At 37.9% G+C, this 17,244-nt stretch overlaps 1 protein-coding gene across 2 annotated transcripts in view; it reads left to right on the top strand.

The window, feature by feature from the left end:
- Nucleotides 1-17,244, top strand: part of TENT4B (terminal nucleotidyltransferase 4B) — a 46,394-nt gene that overhangs the window by 23,709 nt on the left and 5,441 nt on the right. For both annotated transcript variants that reach the window (XM_075040203.1, XM_075040204.1), the window contains exons 3-10: nucleotides 4,843-4,889; nucleotides 7,759-7,879; nucleotides 8,925-9,032; nucleotides 12,344-12,472; nucleotides 13,745-13,958; nucleotides 14,845-14,971; nucleotides 15,070-15,173; nucleotides 16,914-17,101. In XM_075040203.1, the coding sequence (XP_074896304.1) occupies nucleotides 4,843-4,889; nucleotides 7,759-7,879; nucleotides 8,925-9,032; nucleotides 12,344-12,472; nucleotides 13,745-13,958; nucleotides 14,845-14,971; nucleotides 15,070-15,173; nucleotides 16,914-17,101 (1,038 nt within the window). The remainder of the gene's footprint in view (nucleotides 1-4,842; nucleotides 4,890-7,758; nucleotides 7,880-8,924; nucleotides 9,033-12,343; nucleotides 12,473-13,744; nucleotides 13,959-14,844; nucleotides 14,972-15,069; nucleotides 15,174-16,913; nucleotides 17,102-17,244) is intronic.

Consider the following 17,244-nt stretch of genomic DNA (forward strand, 5'->3'; position numbering starts at 1 on the left):
CATGCATGCATGCTTGTAAAGTATTGTGTTAAAAAAAATAATCTTCTGAAACTCATAGCTTCACTAGCAGCAGGGCTTCTAGTCCAAAGACCTGCAGTTTTGAGTAAGTCTATTAAGGTGGAATGCCAGCAATGCCATGTTACGTAGACCATGCTATTTTTAATGGGCAGTTAAACTAAACTGATATATCTTACAAATTGAAAGGAACCAGTTTTTTGTACCGGAGCAAATAAGTCTGTAGATCTGTGTAAAATCTGTAGTGCCTCTTTCCACTGAAGATGGGGTTTTTAATTCAAGAGAAAAAAGAGTTTCTCCTATGCAGAGCTATGCTTTTTTTAATAAAGGTTGGATTAAAGAGAAGCCAGAGAAGTTGCTTTTACAACTCAATATAGTTCTTTGGGGACACAGTTGGATTTTTAGCCTAATGTGTCTCACTACCAATATGGTAAGTAGAGAGATACATTTCCAGAATGCAGATGTGTAGCTGTAGTCATCTAACTGTGGATAACAGCAGCTGAAAATAAGGACTTATTAGCTAGAATAGCAAAGCAAATGCAGACAGCAGATCTTTAGTATAAGGAATGCTCTTTGATCCTGCCATGGTAAAAGATAGTGTTTTGACATGAATGACTTAAATCCGCTGTTCATTTCCAATCTTCTTAACCTGTTTTTTGGAATGTGTTTTTAGAAATTGGCAAAATACGACAGAATGTGAATTCTGTATAAGCTATATGTATGTGGTGTGTGGTTTTGTGTGTAAAATACACTCACATTTTCAGGGTGGTTCATGTTGTTGTGGACAACGTATTAATGACGTAATATGGAAGGAGCACTCTTCACTCAGTGCTAGCTGCCTCTGCACAGTTACAGAGGGTTGATAGAGTCAGTACAACATGTGTCTGGTAATTTTCTCTTTGAGCAAAACCAATAACCTTTCCAAGAGAACTGTGTAACAGACTTTAGGATATCTCACAGCTGTTGTATAGCTCTCCTCTAAGCCAGTGAAACAGTGTTGTAGACCCTAATCAAGAGCAGGAGTAGTGGGCTGCCAGTCTGACAGGCAATATTATAGGAAACAGTGCTTACTGTGATACACCCTGCCAAAGTCTTGTAGAAGGGAATTTCACCAAAATAACTACTTGCTTCAGCCTGGAGAAGATGCCGCTATTTCCTAGACGAGTTTGTGTGCTGCAGACTTAACTAGTGTAATGGGGTGAATGGATTTATTACCAAGGGATCTTCCTTTGTTACTGCTAACATTTTGAATGGGGCACAAGAACTTAGTGCTTCCAGAGATACTCTGTGCGTAGGACAGACTTGATCTGTAAAAGCTAGGTATTTTGTATGAAAAATAATTTTTTATATATATATATATGACTTTGGGGCCAAGGTACTGAAACTGTTTTTTGTAGCCATAATATGTTTAAGAAGGGGAAGCAAATTACAAGCTCTACCACAAGCGACAAGCTGGCCACTGGGCTTAGCTGTAATGTGACTGAGAGGAAGCACACACTGTGTAGTTGAAAACTGAAGTTCACTTTTCAATTAGTGCCAGTTAGAACTGCCATGACTGTCTGTCTTTGCTGTTCTTCAAAATGTTAGAGAGCAAGAGCATGCCAGTTCCTTTTTCTCAAGTCATTAACTGCTCTTCAAAGCCTAACTCTGCATTTTGTCTGCTGTTGTTACATCAAGAAAGAATTCTCCTCTTGTATGCCCTTCCGTTTTCTGGAGGCTAGAAGGGAACTGAATGGTGACAACAGCATGCCAGGCTATAATCTGGAAATTACTTAATGTTATTTTCCTAATACTTACTTTACAGATCTGCCTGGGAACTGAACTGCTGAACTCAACTGTGTTCAACTTTGACAGTCTTTTGTTGTAATTTTTCAGTTGTTGGAGTTAATCACTAACCGTTTGGAAATCTGTGTTGGTTTAGCTACTTGTAAGATTTAAGTTTTGAGTACATGCTCTGAGAAGGTGGAGTATTACCTGGTCCAATGTCCTCAGCTTTAGCTGTAGTGTAAAGCGTTAAGTTAATGTTTAAGCTGTTCATTTTGAGTCAAAGATGCGGTGAATCCAGCTAAAATAAACTTGTAAGTTAAACATACACATCTAGTTTGTAGTTTCTCACTAAACATGTAGGTAAGACGTGTTCTATAAAAATCAGGTACCAAGGAAAGGAAAATCAGGTTTCATGAATCTAAATGTATAGAGAGCATGTGGAATGTGTCTGTGCACATACATCTTTTTTTCCCGTTCCACTTAGGAAAAGGCTGAAAAAGCAGATGGAGGGGGGGTAAAACTAGGTATCCTAAACTGTTACTTTATTTATAGAAGTTAGCAATTGTGTCATTTGCTCTCTTACTCAAGGGAATGTGCTTAGAAGGAAACATTCCTAGTAGGTGAGAACTGTTCTTGGCATCAGCAAGGCTCTGACCATAAGAAAGGCTTTAATTACACTGAAACTGAACAACCCAAAACATTAAACGAAAGCACTTTAAGACAAAGTTTTTTACCAGTCGCATATGAAAATTTGACTATTGAACAAATAAGTATTTATACAGTGGAATTAGGGATACATTTGTTATAATGTCCTCAGCTTTGTGTCTGAGTATTATGTGGCCTCGTAGATCTGAAAAGAGATAATGTTGCATACTTCGTGCACTTCAGTTATGAAAATACTATGATTGGGAATGGAAGTAGAAAGATGAACTCTATTTAGTTTGACAAACTTCAGAAAATTCTACTTAATGAGGTAGAAGAAAGAGAAATTTAAATTGGCTACAGATAGATTTTTTTGTTTTGTTTTGATGGAGGGATTTTGGTAGCAAGGACTTTCCAAGCTTTTTTGGGTTTCCAAGTTCTGTTGTGCATAGTGAGGACATATTTGGACACATAATGTAATTAAAGCTCTGTCAGGAACTTCGGAATTTAATACGAACAAGTGTGCAGAAATGTAGGATAAGTAGTAACAGTAACATACAGGAGTAGGAGTAGTCCATTACAGTACTGTGAAGTCTTAAGTTACCTTATGAATGCAAATACATGTCTCTGTCCACGTAGAATAAAAACATAGTCGGCAGTGTTGGCACACCACAAAAACTAATGCTTAACGTCTCTCAAGTCATAACAGTGTCCTGTATTTGGGATGCTTTAAATATGTACATGGCTACAGAGCTTCAACAGTTTGAATTCCAATTCGATAATCAATCAAAATCCTTTAAAATTTCTCTTCCTATTTCCCCACTCTTCCATCTTTCCAGATTTGATGACAGAGGGATTGAATTGTGGGTGTGGGTTTCTTGTAGAATAATTCAGTGTTTCTCATACTCCAAATTATTGTACAACAGATGTTGTCTCATTCCTTTTGGTAAAGGTCATATATGTTGTATCAGTAAGTTTATGAATACTTTCAGGGTGGTTTATTCAATAAAGGCTCTCTCTGCTGTTCAGCTGAACACACTATTTTGTTTGATAATGTGAGAGCACATTTAGTTTTTTCTGAACCCATCAGTGGTTGTTTTATTGTGCAGAAACACTTTTCAGACGTTTTTGGTGGCCTAATAAATCCTGGTTTGACTGAACCCAAACAGTTTCACAAAGGATGCTTTTATTATTATCCTGGATTAAAAACAGTAATAATAATTATTATTACATTCTTAGCTTTGTGATGCCTTTATGCTTTTGTCGAGATCTAGTACAATATTGATGCCAGTTCTGTGGCATCTCTTCCAGCCTTTGCTAGTTTGGGAAGCTATGAACTTTCAACATTAAATTTACTGCCAGCACGTGCTTTTTGTTGGAGGTGGGGGTGAAGGGGAAAAAAGGGTGAAGTGATATAAAGTAATCAAGAGGAAGCACTCATACTGCTTCTTAGTCTACTAAAGTATCAAGACACTTATTTGCAAAACATCATCTTTTCCCATCTCCCCTTTTTCTTATCCTGAAGGGGAAAAACATAAAAAGTGGGTCACTTGACATACAGATAGGTGGCAATCGAGCTAATGTGTGAGACTCATTAAAACAGAATACACAAGTCTGTAAGGTGGCTCCAGGAAACACATCAGAAGACTGTCTGGTTGAAAATTAGTCCAAATGTGTAGACATTTTTACTTTGAAGTCTCACCAGTCCCCCACTTAGTGCATGAATCCAACCTCCCTGCGAGGCGTGGCTAAGTTAATGAGAACGTGGTTTCAGACAGCTTACAATGGAAACCTGGTTATTTAAACCTCCAGTGCTAGTAAAAATCCAGCATAATAAACTAAATCTGTGGGATGTGAAACTTTCTGAAACTTTTTGTTTGTTGTTTAAGCAGAAATAAACAGAGTTGTGCTACTTGCTTTGTAATTCAGAAAAAAAAATGGATTGTGATTTAATTTTTCTTTTTAAAGTATGCGAAGCAACGGGAATATATTAAACTTGGAAAATGTGTTTACAAACTGAAGGGTATACTTTGAGATATGAAAGCAAAAAATAAGTTGAACTGATACTGAGGTTTTTAATGTTCTATCATTCTTCAGTGTTTTAAAATCTTTCAGTTTATGGGTTTTTGCCAAATTTGGTCATGGTGAAAATTTTTACGTTACAAAGAAGGTTGTGTAATAGAAAAGTCGAAGTTATTAATGTTTCATGGGTAGTAACAATGAAGATTAGCCGTTTATACTACATTAAAGATGTAAATGTTTTAACAGAAAAGAGTACTTCTGTTCAGAATGTGCCTGTTAGCAATACCAAAATCTACCAATGGAGGGTAGCAATAACCAGCCTTTACAAGCAACTTAATAGAACTTGTTTCTGAAGCCTGAAAACTTGTTTTCATATATCCTGTTCTTGTGTTTCAGGTGCAGATATTTGGAAGTTTTAAAACTGGTTTATATTTACCTACAAGGTTAGTAATTTTTCAGCGTAAATTCCATACAAGAGAAAACATAGCCTGTTAAACCTGTACCCCTGTAGTGATTTATCCGGTCTCCCAGTATCTGTGTTACTTGTGCGTATACTTGTTATATTAAGAAAGTGTTAAGCTATTAGTACTCTGCAAAGTGTACAGAAATATAATAATTAAGACTATTAACTATAATACATGTGTCTATATAGATTTTGCATGTATCGGTAAAAGATATGAATTACCATGTTGTCAAAAAAGGCTTATTTTGTGATTTGGCTTCATTAACTGACTGAACCAAAAAAAGAAGTTGGCCTTAAAAGCTAAGTTTTACCTCCACAGACAATTAAATTGAAGCATTTAACATTACTTTATTAATGATAATGTTAGCACTGAAGAGAAAAGATTACATACAGATTGCTTTTTTTCTTTCAGTCTTCTTTTGTGAAATCTGTAACAATAGTCAATACCTACCTTTTCCGAATTCATTACTAGTTTTTGTAAAGTCATTACTCAGTGACACTGGTATCTTCTATGTAGAAATTTTAAGTATTTTTGACAATTAAATAGAAATAGAATGAAAAGCTTAAATGGCTGCAGGGATAAACACATTTAAATAGCCTAAATCTGAGGTTAACACTTGAATTGAGTTCCGTACTTTGGGAACATGAGGAATTAATATCTAGTACTGACTGCAGCTGATGGATACCTGAGTCGTCATTTCATCTCTTTTTGAAAAAGGAAGTATCTGACAGATGCTTTAGTATCTGCTTTAGTCTAAGGAGTTGCAGGAAAGCTGAATTACTCAGCTTCTGTTTGGAGAGTCAGAAGTAAGGTGTACAAATACACATTGTTTTCACATTTGGCCTCGTTCTTGGCCTTTTTTTCATTGGTTTTAAATAGGCTTGATTAGACTTGATTGAATGCTGGTAATGAAGAGAGATATCCCTATCCACATGACTGATAGCAATGGTTCTTTACTACATTTGCTTGATTGTTTTGAAACTGATGCAAGAAAAACACTTTGCTGTTGTCTATTTGATTTCATATGCTGCCTTTCCTCCATATTTGTTTCAGCTGAGTTTTGGGGGGAGAACAAAGGCAGATACTCTAAACACAGTACATAAACCCACAAAAAACCTTCCTGTGGCAGTACTTACCAAACTTGCAGAATAACGAGCATTTGCGTGTTGGTAATTAATTCACTGTTGCCTTCTAGGAAAGCTTCCCTTTGCCCTAGGTTTTCCCTACCTGTCAGTAACTGTATAGTTAATTCAGATTTCAGGTTCTGGGATTCAGAAAGACCTACAGTGTGTCTTTAATTCTGTTACTCTGTGTTAGAATTTGCCTAATATCATTTTACTTAAGCTGATATTGAAGGTTTGGGCACATGGTTGTTTAGCTGCTAGATCTCTGTTACTTTGCAGGCAATATCTGTACTCAAGGTGACAACAGAGCTGCTTTTTCTTTCTTGATGTGCATCAGAAAGATGTCTCCCGTTGTTAACTGTCACATCAGTAGTGGGTTTAACACTTACTTAGTTTAGAAGAGAAGTGTCCAGCAGCATTTCCTGCTTTCCAAGCGGGTTTTGAACATAGTTTTCTGAAACTGGCTGAGTGCTGCCTATCCTTGTCAGCTGAATGGTATGCAGCTGAACTGCTGCTGAACTTGCCTGCTGCCGACACTGTTTGTCGGCAAGAGATATTTCATCTAATGCAGATGTAGTTTCTTTCAGATTGTTAAAGCAGTGTTGTTTGTGAATCAGCTATTGGGGGAAGGGGGGGAGTATTCCTACATTTTTTGGTGTTTTCTGTTATGCAGTTTTCCATATCACCAAAGTGGCCTGCTAGTATAACTGTAGGGTTATATGCTCACCTCCTTTGTGTTCCCAACCAAGCAGGTGAAGTCAAAGAAGAAGTTGGGGAGCAAAGGGGGAATAGCTCAGGATATCACAGTAGCCTTCACTGGCTTCAGTTTGGACACCAGCCACCTTTTGAATTTGACTTCAGGCATTGAATCAGGGTGTCAGCTCCCTGAGTAGTCAAGTGTATGTGTATGTGCGTAGGGAGGAAGTGTAGTGGATGGAGACACCCCTTCAAGGAGCTGAGTTAATGAGAGCAGTTGGTTAGATGGTGTGATCTTACTTAACAGCTTGTTGCTTCTTGAAGTCAAAGTAGCCACATTTTCCTCTCTCCTTCCCTGCTCCCTGTTCTTAGCACTACAGGCCAGCTGCTTACCATGTGCCCACTGGTGCTCTGATCGCCCAGAAAACCAGCTTATGTTGGTTTTCTTATATACAAAGAGGCAGGAAATTACCCTAGGATGTTTTGTGGTTTTTTTAAGGTGGGAGAGAAGTTGGTTTCTGCCAGGCCCATTAATATGTTGAATTGATTTGTTGCGGATTAGACAAACACCAGACCTGGAGCAAAGGAGGAGACAGGGCCATGTATCTGGGAGTAGAGGATGGGGAACAGGACTTTCCCTTTCAGAAACAGGCTGTTAAATTGGCATTACTGATTAATACAGCCCAAAGGTGATGATTCACAACAAGTTAATTTCTTGTTCTGAATCACTCTGGAGAAGCTGATCCCACTCTGCTGACAATGTGGCCTGAGGAGACTAATATTGGGCTTTGCAGCCCAATTGATTTGTGTGTGTATCTGTCCCCTCCCCTTGGCAACCTGAAATGTTCTGTATTTCCCCAAGTGTAAGAGTTCATCTCCACCCCTTTTGTCAGAAAATTAAAAATAAACTATTTGGTTAAGCTACATTCTGTCAGCTTTATTCTAGTTATGTGTGGATGTCAGTTGTTTATCTTTTAAGTGTATTCGTCTTTTAATTTGAATAAATCTATATTTTCTTTCCATTTCAGTGATATTGATTTAGTTGTGTTTGGAAAATGGGAGACATTACCTCTTTGGACCCTGGAAGAAGCTCTTAGAAAGCACAATGTAGCAGATGAAAACTCAGTAAAAGTTTTAGATAAAGCAACTGTAAGTTTGGGAGAAGAGGGTATTTCCATGTTCTAAGCTAAATTTCTAATCAAAGAAAGATCTTGGTTAAAAGGATGAATTTTCATAAGCAGAAACTATTTTTTATATAAATTTGAAATAGAATCAGTAGAACCTCTTACTTAGTATGGTTTTTATTAACAACAAAATAATTGATAGTGCTCCAACAGAAGCATTTTTTCTGTTGGGGAAAATCATCTGGTTTTCCATACTGCACAACATATACTTGCTTTTAAGTGAGATTATACTAGCCATTGTTGTGAATTAATGTGATTAGACCTGTGTATTTCTGTACTGAGTTTGTACATAAATAAATAATTTTTTTCTTACTGCAAGTAAGCAGACATAATACATTTTCACATAGAAGTAGTGAGTACAGCCTTGTGTAAATATGTAATGGTATGTCTTGTGCAGGATAGGATTAATTCCATTATAACTTCCTACCTTTTGCTAATTGTAAGTGTATCTAAGAGGGTTGGGGTTTAAACAGGTGTCCAGTTGATGGCTATTATTAGTAGAGAGAGATAATTTGGAAACCACTCAGGTGGAGATATGTCGGAGTGCTCTCAATATCTTGTGCTTCTTGTTTGAAGATAATTTTGATGAGGAATCAATGACCCACAATGACACAGGAGCGTGTCTTTTCTTAAGCGTATCTATTACCGTTCATCTTTATTTCTTAAGTGTTTGTCTCCCTCTGGTGTTTGTTTTTCCCACTAGAACTATGCTTCTGCACCAGGAACTGACTAAAAACAATTTAAAATTAATCACTTTCAAGATGAAGTGTTAAGTTTGGTTAAACAGGATAGTAAATTGAAAATAGCATTTATGAGTTACAAAAGCAAAGTTTATGTAAACAGATTGGCAAGGAGAGTGAGTTCATAAATAGACAGGAGTCCTGTTTTCTCTCTCTACCTCCTCTCTACAAATTCATAAAATGTTTCAGTTTTACTGGTGCATATAAGTATGAATGGAACCAAATGTGTCTTGGATGTCTGTATTGACTTAATCTGTCTTTCTTTTGCAGGTACCTATTATTAAACTGACAGATTCCTTCACTGAAGTGAAAGTTGATATAAGCTTTAATGTACAGAACGGGGTTAAAGCAGCCCAGCTCATCAAAGATTTTATCAAGGTTAGGCAACACTATAATAGAACTACAGAGCTGAATATTTGATGACTTAATTTGATTTTCTGTTTTACTTTGACTGCATCATTACTAGATATACGCTTTCACTCTGTTATTTTTTGTTGTCTGATACTACTGTATGATGTTCCTAGGTTTTAGATATGTTGCCCTAAAAGGCATGAAGATTGTAAAATGTACAAAGAAAACATGGAGAAGTTATAGTGGTACAATGACTAAGGAATATGCACTAATACCTGTCTTAAATGTTCTGCTCTTCTAACTGTAGTTCCTTGAACTTAAAATTAGTAATAACCACACATTCCTGAGAAAGTAGGAATAATCTCATTCTAGACTGAATGTTGGTTCAGCATACAAATGCTAATTTAAGTAGAATAAGTTAAATTTAGTAAGTTATTTTTCAGGGATTCACTAGTACTTGTATCACAGATACATTACAGTTATTCTTGTTTAATATATGGGATCATTTTGTTAGGATTAATGTGGTTTTGTATTTAAAGTTTTGAAGTATCATCACACTCTTGTCCTTTCCTTTCCTTCCCCTATTCAGTGGATTGGACATTTGCAGTAAACATCTCATAAAAGCAGTAGAAAATTCTTATTGGATTTTCGTGTTCTGTGTAGGGAGATGAAGTGCAGTTCAGTCTCACTTATGTGCTTAGGTATTACTATACTACTGACTGCTTTGGTTTTTTAACCGAACTAATGTACAGCAGGAGAATTGAAGTATTTCAATAACTAGAGAAGTAAAACTCCTCCAGAAAACTCTGTAAATCTAATAAAACAAGCACTTTACTTTCAATCATAAGGGTTAGAAATCATGTACATCTGCTTTAACAATTTCACTGAGTTGCAAAAAGTCTTCTAAATTTGGGGGGATTTTCAGTTGCTGATGAGTTGAATGTATGGCCCTCAACTTGTTAGTCTTCAGTTCCTTCCTGTACGTTTAATAGCAAGTATGAAAGTAGCTCAGTTTGCTTCTACAGTGTCTTATTTCTTTAACCTGTAGAAGGACACAGGAGAAAAATCTCTGTCCTTAGTTGCAGTAGAATAGTTTGAGTTCTTGTCTGTGTAGTCTCACCTTATGTGTGCTTTATATAAACCTGCTTAAAGCTTGTGCTGGTGAGGCCTCTTGCACCTGTGTTTGGAGTAAGAGGGTGGGGTGGGTCCAGAGACCTTTCTTCTCTCGGCCTCTGACTGATCAGTTGTGTTGGCCAGCCGTTTGCTACTAAATCTAGACTGATAGTTTTGTGCTGTGTAGCTCCTTGTTGGGAAAGATGCCCAGATTCTGTGTTGTAAGGTGGCTACCTGGAATTTGGTAGCTAACTTCAGTTTTTACATCCTGTGCATTGTTGCATTGCCTCGTGTGGACAGGCAGTCTGTATTTGGTTTTCTGCCACGGCACAGGGGGTTTATTTCTGTTACACTCTGCATATAAATTTATTTTTAGGTATGTCCATAAAGCCCTGCATACTGGCTCAAAATTGCCTATGTGCTTCTTCATTTCAAGATGGGAGGTAGTCATCTCTTGAGAGCCTGAAGGCATTTTTGTGTGCTTAAAAAAAGAAAAAAGTGTTAGTGTGTTCCTGTTGCCCGGGTTATTTGTAACCCTTTGGAGGGGCGGCTTTGGCCTTGAGTCAGGGCAAGTGCAGGCCGTGGCCTCGAGGAGCGAGCGGGAGCTGCGTGTGGCAGCTGGGCAGGCACAGGGCAGGGGCCTTACCCACTGGGGTGCAGCCCCATGGTACCCCAACCCAAAGAGCAGAGCAGGTCTGGTGACAGTAGTCAGGGCAGCTTGCAGCGACTGGCAGGTGAGTCCCCCCTGCAGTGAGGACGTCGAGGCTGAGGACACCAAGTCACTGGTTAGGGTCAGGATCAGCATCAGTGCGCAGCAGCATGGCTCGGGCAGACACCAAGGGCAACAGCTGAGATGAAAAGCGGCTCTCGAGCGAAGTGGAGGGACTCCGAACAACGCTTCTCACATGGTGCTTTCCCACATGGCTTTTCTCCCAGCAGCCCAAGCCAAGGCTGTGCGGCTGTGCCGCACCAGAGCTGCCCTTGAGCCTGGGCAGCTGAGCCTGGTGTGGCAGGGGAGAGGTGGCACTCGGCCCTGACACGCAGCAGGCGATGGCTGCGCTACTGTGGAGGGTCGTTTGTTTAACTTGGAGAAAACTCGATGTGTCCTTGCCAAGTGACTTCACCGGTGTTCTTGAGGATCTCTCTATAAAACACTTGCAGGGCATACTCTTGGGTCTTATTTTGTCCCATGTAACTTTGAATACCTAACTGTGGTGTCGTGTTCAGTATTACCCTTGGAAGTGCCTATTTCTCTTCATCCGGTTTATTTAGGAAGTCTGGGGCAGCTGAAGCCTTAATTAAGGGTTTGCAGTTTCCTGAGAAAAATCCTGTCTTTGAATTTTGGTATATACTGATATTCAATGCTTCAGCTTGTGACTGTAAGTTCTTAACAGTTCAAAAAAGGGATCTTGGGATCTTCGGTTAAATAGGGCTCCCAACACTCACCGTAAGACTCATGCAGAGAAGTTCTTGGAGAAATTCTTCTTTTCCTTTAATCTTTTGCAATCACAGATACCGTGATCCGCATCTCTTCTCTGACACTAAGGAACTTTTTAGCTCTGTGTTGATTAAAGGAGTGATATTATTGAGCCTCTTTTGCCCCCTCCCCTGTGAGGGGGTGTACAGAGTGCAGGCGTAGCCCCAGCCTCCACTGCTGTCCAAAAGGTCCGCATTCTCCACACGTGCAGTGTATGCACACCTCTAAGGAAAACCATGCAGACAAACCTATTGAAGGACCAGTTACCCAAAGGTAAGTATTTGGCTCCTTTGAAAATGTTATCAGGGTGTAGTAATTTTGAAGAACGGTTTCGAACTCTGGGTGTCTGAAGTACTTGCAGGACAGAAGTCTCAGTCAACTTCAGGATATCACCTTGGTTGTAGCAAGAAGGTTTTATTACAGATGTGGATATCTCCATAGTTCTTCCTTTGCTTTCCTTTTCACTTGTGTGAGAAAAGCAAGTGTATTTATATATATAAACAAAATCATTCTGATTTTATGAGGTAATAACTTTTTTCTATTGTTAATATCTGCCACCAGAGTTGAAGAGGTAAAACATAACTGTATTGATCACAGGCAGAGCACTTGGCTTCTCCCCTGTTACTAAAAATAATAAGTTAGAGTTATACTTAGCTTTGAGACTCAATATAACAGGTTCAATTAGTTGTATAGCATCAGTTGTATATATGCATCACGGTATCCTAACACCTTTGTTTTTCTCTTTCAGAAATACCCTGTATTACCATATCTAGTTTTAGTATTGAAACAGTTCCTGTTGCAGAGGGACCTTAACGAAGTATTTACAGGTGGAATTGGTTCTTATAGTCTTTTTTTAATGGCTGTCAGTTTCCTTCAGGTAAGCTCAATGAAATCTATTGATGCCATTGGTGCAAAAGGACATTACATTAAGAAGGAATTTAATCAATCCTCAAATTTAATCATTTAAGCTGTCCTGTTTGTGGTTTTGTGTCCCCTTTTCATTTAAAAATAGACATCCCACCTGTCTTCTTTTTTTTTCTCCCATACTGGTACTTTTCGTATTAGAGATGTTTGGAATGTCTGTTGGTGTATCAATACCAGGCACATGTGTGAATCATGGTAAAATAACTTGACTATTGTGTAACTTATTTAGAACAAGCTACGTAGGTTAGTGTTAGACACAGCTGTCCTTTATAACACTTGTTTTCTAGGTCATACACCCTGTATGTACTTAAATGAACGTAATGGAATTTTGCTTGTTTGTCGAAGTTTTTAAGCTGATGTCAAACATGTTTTACAACTTTCTCTTAAATCTAAGAGAACAAAATGCATGAGCTAAATCTATATTGTTGTGCCTGGGGGAGAGAAATACTGTAGAAATATGAAGTAGCCGAGTTCTGGCTTTATCAACCTCATTCTTTTTCTTGTACTAAATGGTACTGTATAACTGTGTCTGTGTATGTGTATGTTTGTACTGTTCCAGATTGTAGTTACTTTTAAACATGAGCCTTGAACTGGAGCTTGGTGTTTGCTGAGCGCTATTGCAGTTGCTTGCTGAGCACAAAAGAAATGAAGGCAACAGGCATGTCTTTTTGAAAGAACCCAAAATCTCTGCCAACCCCAGTTTTTTCTTATATTGGCTAATAGCACTTCCCTTTGCTCCTGTAAAAAAAGAAGTCAGGTTTTATATCTGCTACAATTATGAACTGGTTTTGTTCATAGTCTCTCAGGCTGCACGCTTAACAGTAGAGAGGATCATTTATATAGCTGTGCACACTAGAAGCTTGTATTTGTATTGCAAACCCAGGTTTATGAAGTGCAAAAGTTTTTGCTTTTTTACAAGAACCCTGCCATTAGTGCTGGAAGTTCACTTACTGAACTGGAAGTTCAAATACAAAAACATTAATACTTGACAGCCTTATTTTTAAGAGGTAATTAGTTTATAAAAGTTTTGATAGCATCTTGTTCTAAAGATGCAGAACTGCTTTATCAAGGGAAAATAACTATATTTAAACATGTTTGCTTTATATATTATGGGCTTTTATTATTATTGTATTTAGACATGTCTGCTGTGAAGAAGAAAAGGCACTTAAAGGCACTTGAAACTTGAAATCTTAAGAAAATTATTTTTTTTCTCTCTTCTTAATAGCTGCATCCCAGGGAAGATGCCTGTATGCCCAATGCCAACTACGGTGTTCTTTTAATAGAGTTTTTTGAATTATATGGACGTCACTTCAATTATCTGAAGACTGGAATCCGAATAAAGGATGGTGGCTCTTATGTTGCCAAGGATGAAGTGCAAAAAAGCATGCTGGATGGCTACAGACCATCAATGCTGTATATCGAAGATCCGTTACAGCCAGGTATCCTCATAAAGCGAGATTTAACATATTGACTAAGAAAAAAAGCTAGGGGGATGCTTAATCCAGAGGAGTTAAATCAAAGACTAGCATAGAATGACCACCAAAAACCAAATAGAAACACCTCAGTCCTGTCTGTGAACCCAAGATGCACTCAGAACACGATGATTTTCTTTAAGACACATCCCTAGCTATAGTTACTGTGCCGCCCAAGGGCATGCCTGTACTGCAGTCAGGAGGTAGGGTATGAGAAGGCTTGCCGAACAACCGTCATGTGCTCTGTGGTAACAGCAATAAAGCTACAGCAGCACGAGCCTGAGTGTGGGCTAGACGTACCTGTATGTACGCATGGTCCCTTTCACGCTTGCGCTTGCCCGTATCACAGTTGCGCTTTATAATGTACGTATACTCTTATGCATTCTCTCCTGTTTGATTCTGTAAAGTCACATAAATACGTGGTGGTTTCATTCTGTGCTGTTACCTTTACGTTAAGGTTGGTTGTTGTCTTGAATGGGTGGCTTCTGAAATGGTGAGTCAAGTGGTGTTGATAGAAAAGAGTTAACATATTTCTGATCTGGAAGAATGTAATCCAGGACAGTACTGTTACATGTATAATAAATGCAATACAGGATTTTTTTTATTTTTTTTTTATTCATGTGTTGCACTTTTACCCAGGGAACTGCCATTTGGACTTCCATGCATGTAAATATCTATAGGTCTTTTAAGCTCTTTTAAATATTTATGCTTCACTAATCCTATTCTACAAGAGGTAACTGCACTGAGTTGGGACATAAGGGCAATTTTTAAAAAATGTTACTCTCTGCTGTCTGAAAGGAGATTATCACAGTTTCAATCTTATTTATTTATTTACTTATATTCTTATTTTAAGGTAATGATGTTGGGAGGAGTTCCTATGGTGCCATGCAAGTGAAACAGGCTTTTGATTATGCCTATGTTGTTTTGAGCCATGCAGTTTCCCCAATAGCTAAATATTATCCTAACAACGAAACAGAAAGGTAAATTTTATGAGTCTAAATCTCAGACGTTAATTGCTTATATTTTTGTAGGTCTAAAAATTAATTGTGACGGTTTTGGTTTTTTCCCTGATTTACAGTATATTAGGTAGAATAATTAGAGTAACGCAAGAAGTGGCCACTTACAGAGACTGGATATCAAAGCAGTGGGGAATGCAAAGTAGGACAGAGTCTTCATGTAATGGTAAGTTTTGACTAAGCGTGGCTGATGGTGGGGAAACTTCCTGCATATTTTGATCACACAGATTTTGTTGTTGCTTTTGCCTTACATAAGGCAATGTATGCATCGTAGTACGAATTTACTTTTTTGCTCAGTAGTGCTAGACTTTGTCTTGTGTCCTCATCCAGAAAATTTGGATTTGTACAAGAGTAAAAAAGGCCATGCAATAGATTTGGTCAGCATAGGGTTTTGTAAAGAGTGCTGGCTTGCAAGAGGAGACTTTTGAAAAACTTCCAATTTAAGTTACCCATGTTATTACTGTCACACTTCCGTTGTCCTTTTAATGTGGACAAGGTTTTAAAAAGAATTACTGGGAATGCTAGTTTAAATCCTTACCCTCTGTTATTTTTCATTTTAAAGGTTAACATATTGTATGTGTATAGAAGCAATATCTAAACCAGGATTGACCATATAAGTGGAGTAGGTCTTTTAAACAGAAAAATGCTGAAATATCAGTCATAATTCTTGTTACTAGCAAATGGAAACTCACAAAACCTAGCCAGAGAACTTGCTGAAAATGTCCTTTAAAATCATCTTTATTTTCATTGCCCATCTTCTGACTTCACCAGCCAGTTGCCACCCTCTTTTGGTGTAGGTGCATCGGCTGTCTGGGAGTTTTCAAATTAAAATTAATTTTAATACTGTCAATTAATTTTAGAATGTTGCCTACTAGAAGTCTTCTCTTGTTAGGGATTAATAAGAGAAGATGACACAACTACCCAGTCTTCAGGCTAGGTTGGGATTTAGTTTCTTTATTTTTAAAGCTTTTGTTAGTGATTTCCCTCACTGTCCTTGCAAATTGAATGTGCTTCTGGGCCATTTTTGTTTTATCAGTCTGTAGACCCTCATGGCACTACTGTACCCCCTGGTAATGGCAGACAACCATGGTTCAGTCCCGCAAGCTCCAGACTAATACTTAGCTACCTATTGTGGTGTATATATTAAATTCTATATACAAACACAGCTAGTGGGGCAACAAATGTAGGTCATAAATCAGAGGTAACTCCTAGGTGTCTTATGTGAGATAAAACAGTAATGAAAAAAAATAACCCTGTATCAGGAAGATAATGGTGACAGTTACAGTTGTAGATTTAGCTTAGATTTAGGTTCTGATTCTTTTTTTTTTATTAAGGCAGAAGTTAGTGAGATATGAGAGTTCTGTATCTTGTATTTTCAGTGTAGGGTATCATACAAAGCAACCAGACTTATTTGGAGTACTTATGACCCTAGCAGTTCCAGCAGAAATAAAATGGGAGTTGCTGAGTATTGGGTATATATATATGGGAACAGAATTTAAACCTATGTATTTGAGTGCTGTTGAAGTGTGTCATGAAACAACCTTATTAAGCAGGACATCTGAATTTTCTTACTGCCTTCTTCCATGTCTTACTTCTCTAATTTCCATCTTGAACTGTGGGTAATGCTTGGTGGTTTTCATAGTGTGCATTAAGGGATCTTGTCAGGAAACCAGTACACCCTGTGTGAGATGTTGGCTTGCTGCATGCAGTACATACACACAAACACATGCGCACATGTGTCTGCATGTATTAAAAGTATGTACATGTGCAGATGTCTGTACGTGTCCTGCTGGATATAATAGATATATAATACCTGAGTGGGTATATTTAAAAAAAAAAAAAAAAAAAAGGCGCAACATATTTTAGCAGTTAATGTGTGGTGATGCTTCTGTTTTGTTTTTAATAGGTAATGGAGTAACCTTGATAGTAGATACTCAGCAGCTAGACAAATGCAACAATAATCTTGCTGAAGAGAATGAAGCACTGGGAAAACCTAGAAATAAAACTTCAGAAACTCTTAGTAAACATTCTTCAAATTCTTCATCAGGTCCTTTATCATCATCATCGTCTACGCTGTCAAGCTCTAGTGATGTAGTAAGTACTGGAGGTGTTCTGATTTTGTTTTTACATTGTTTTGGGGTTTTTTTCCTGATTTGTATTGCCACAGAATACATTTTGAAAGCTCAGAATCCTAGTTAGTTATTTCATCCAGAATCCTGACTTGCATGAGGTATTAC

Source organism: Buteo buteo, chromosome 11 (genome assembly GCF_964188355.1).
Source record: "Buteo buteo chromosome 11, bButBut1.hap1.1, whole genome shotgun sequence".
Lineage (NCBI taxonomy): Eukaryota > Metazoa > Chordata > Aves > Accipitriformes > Accipitridae > Buteo > Buteo buteo.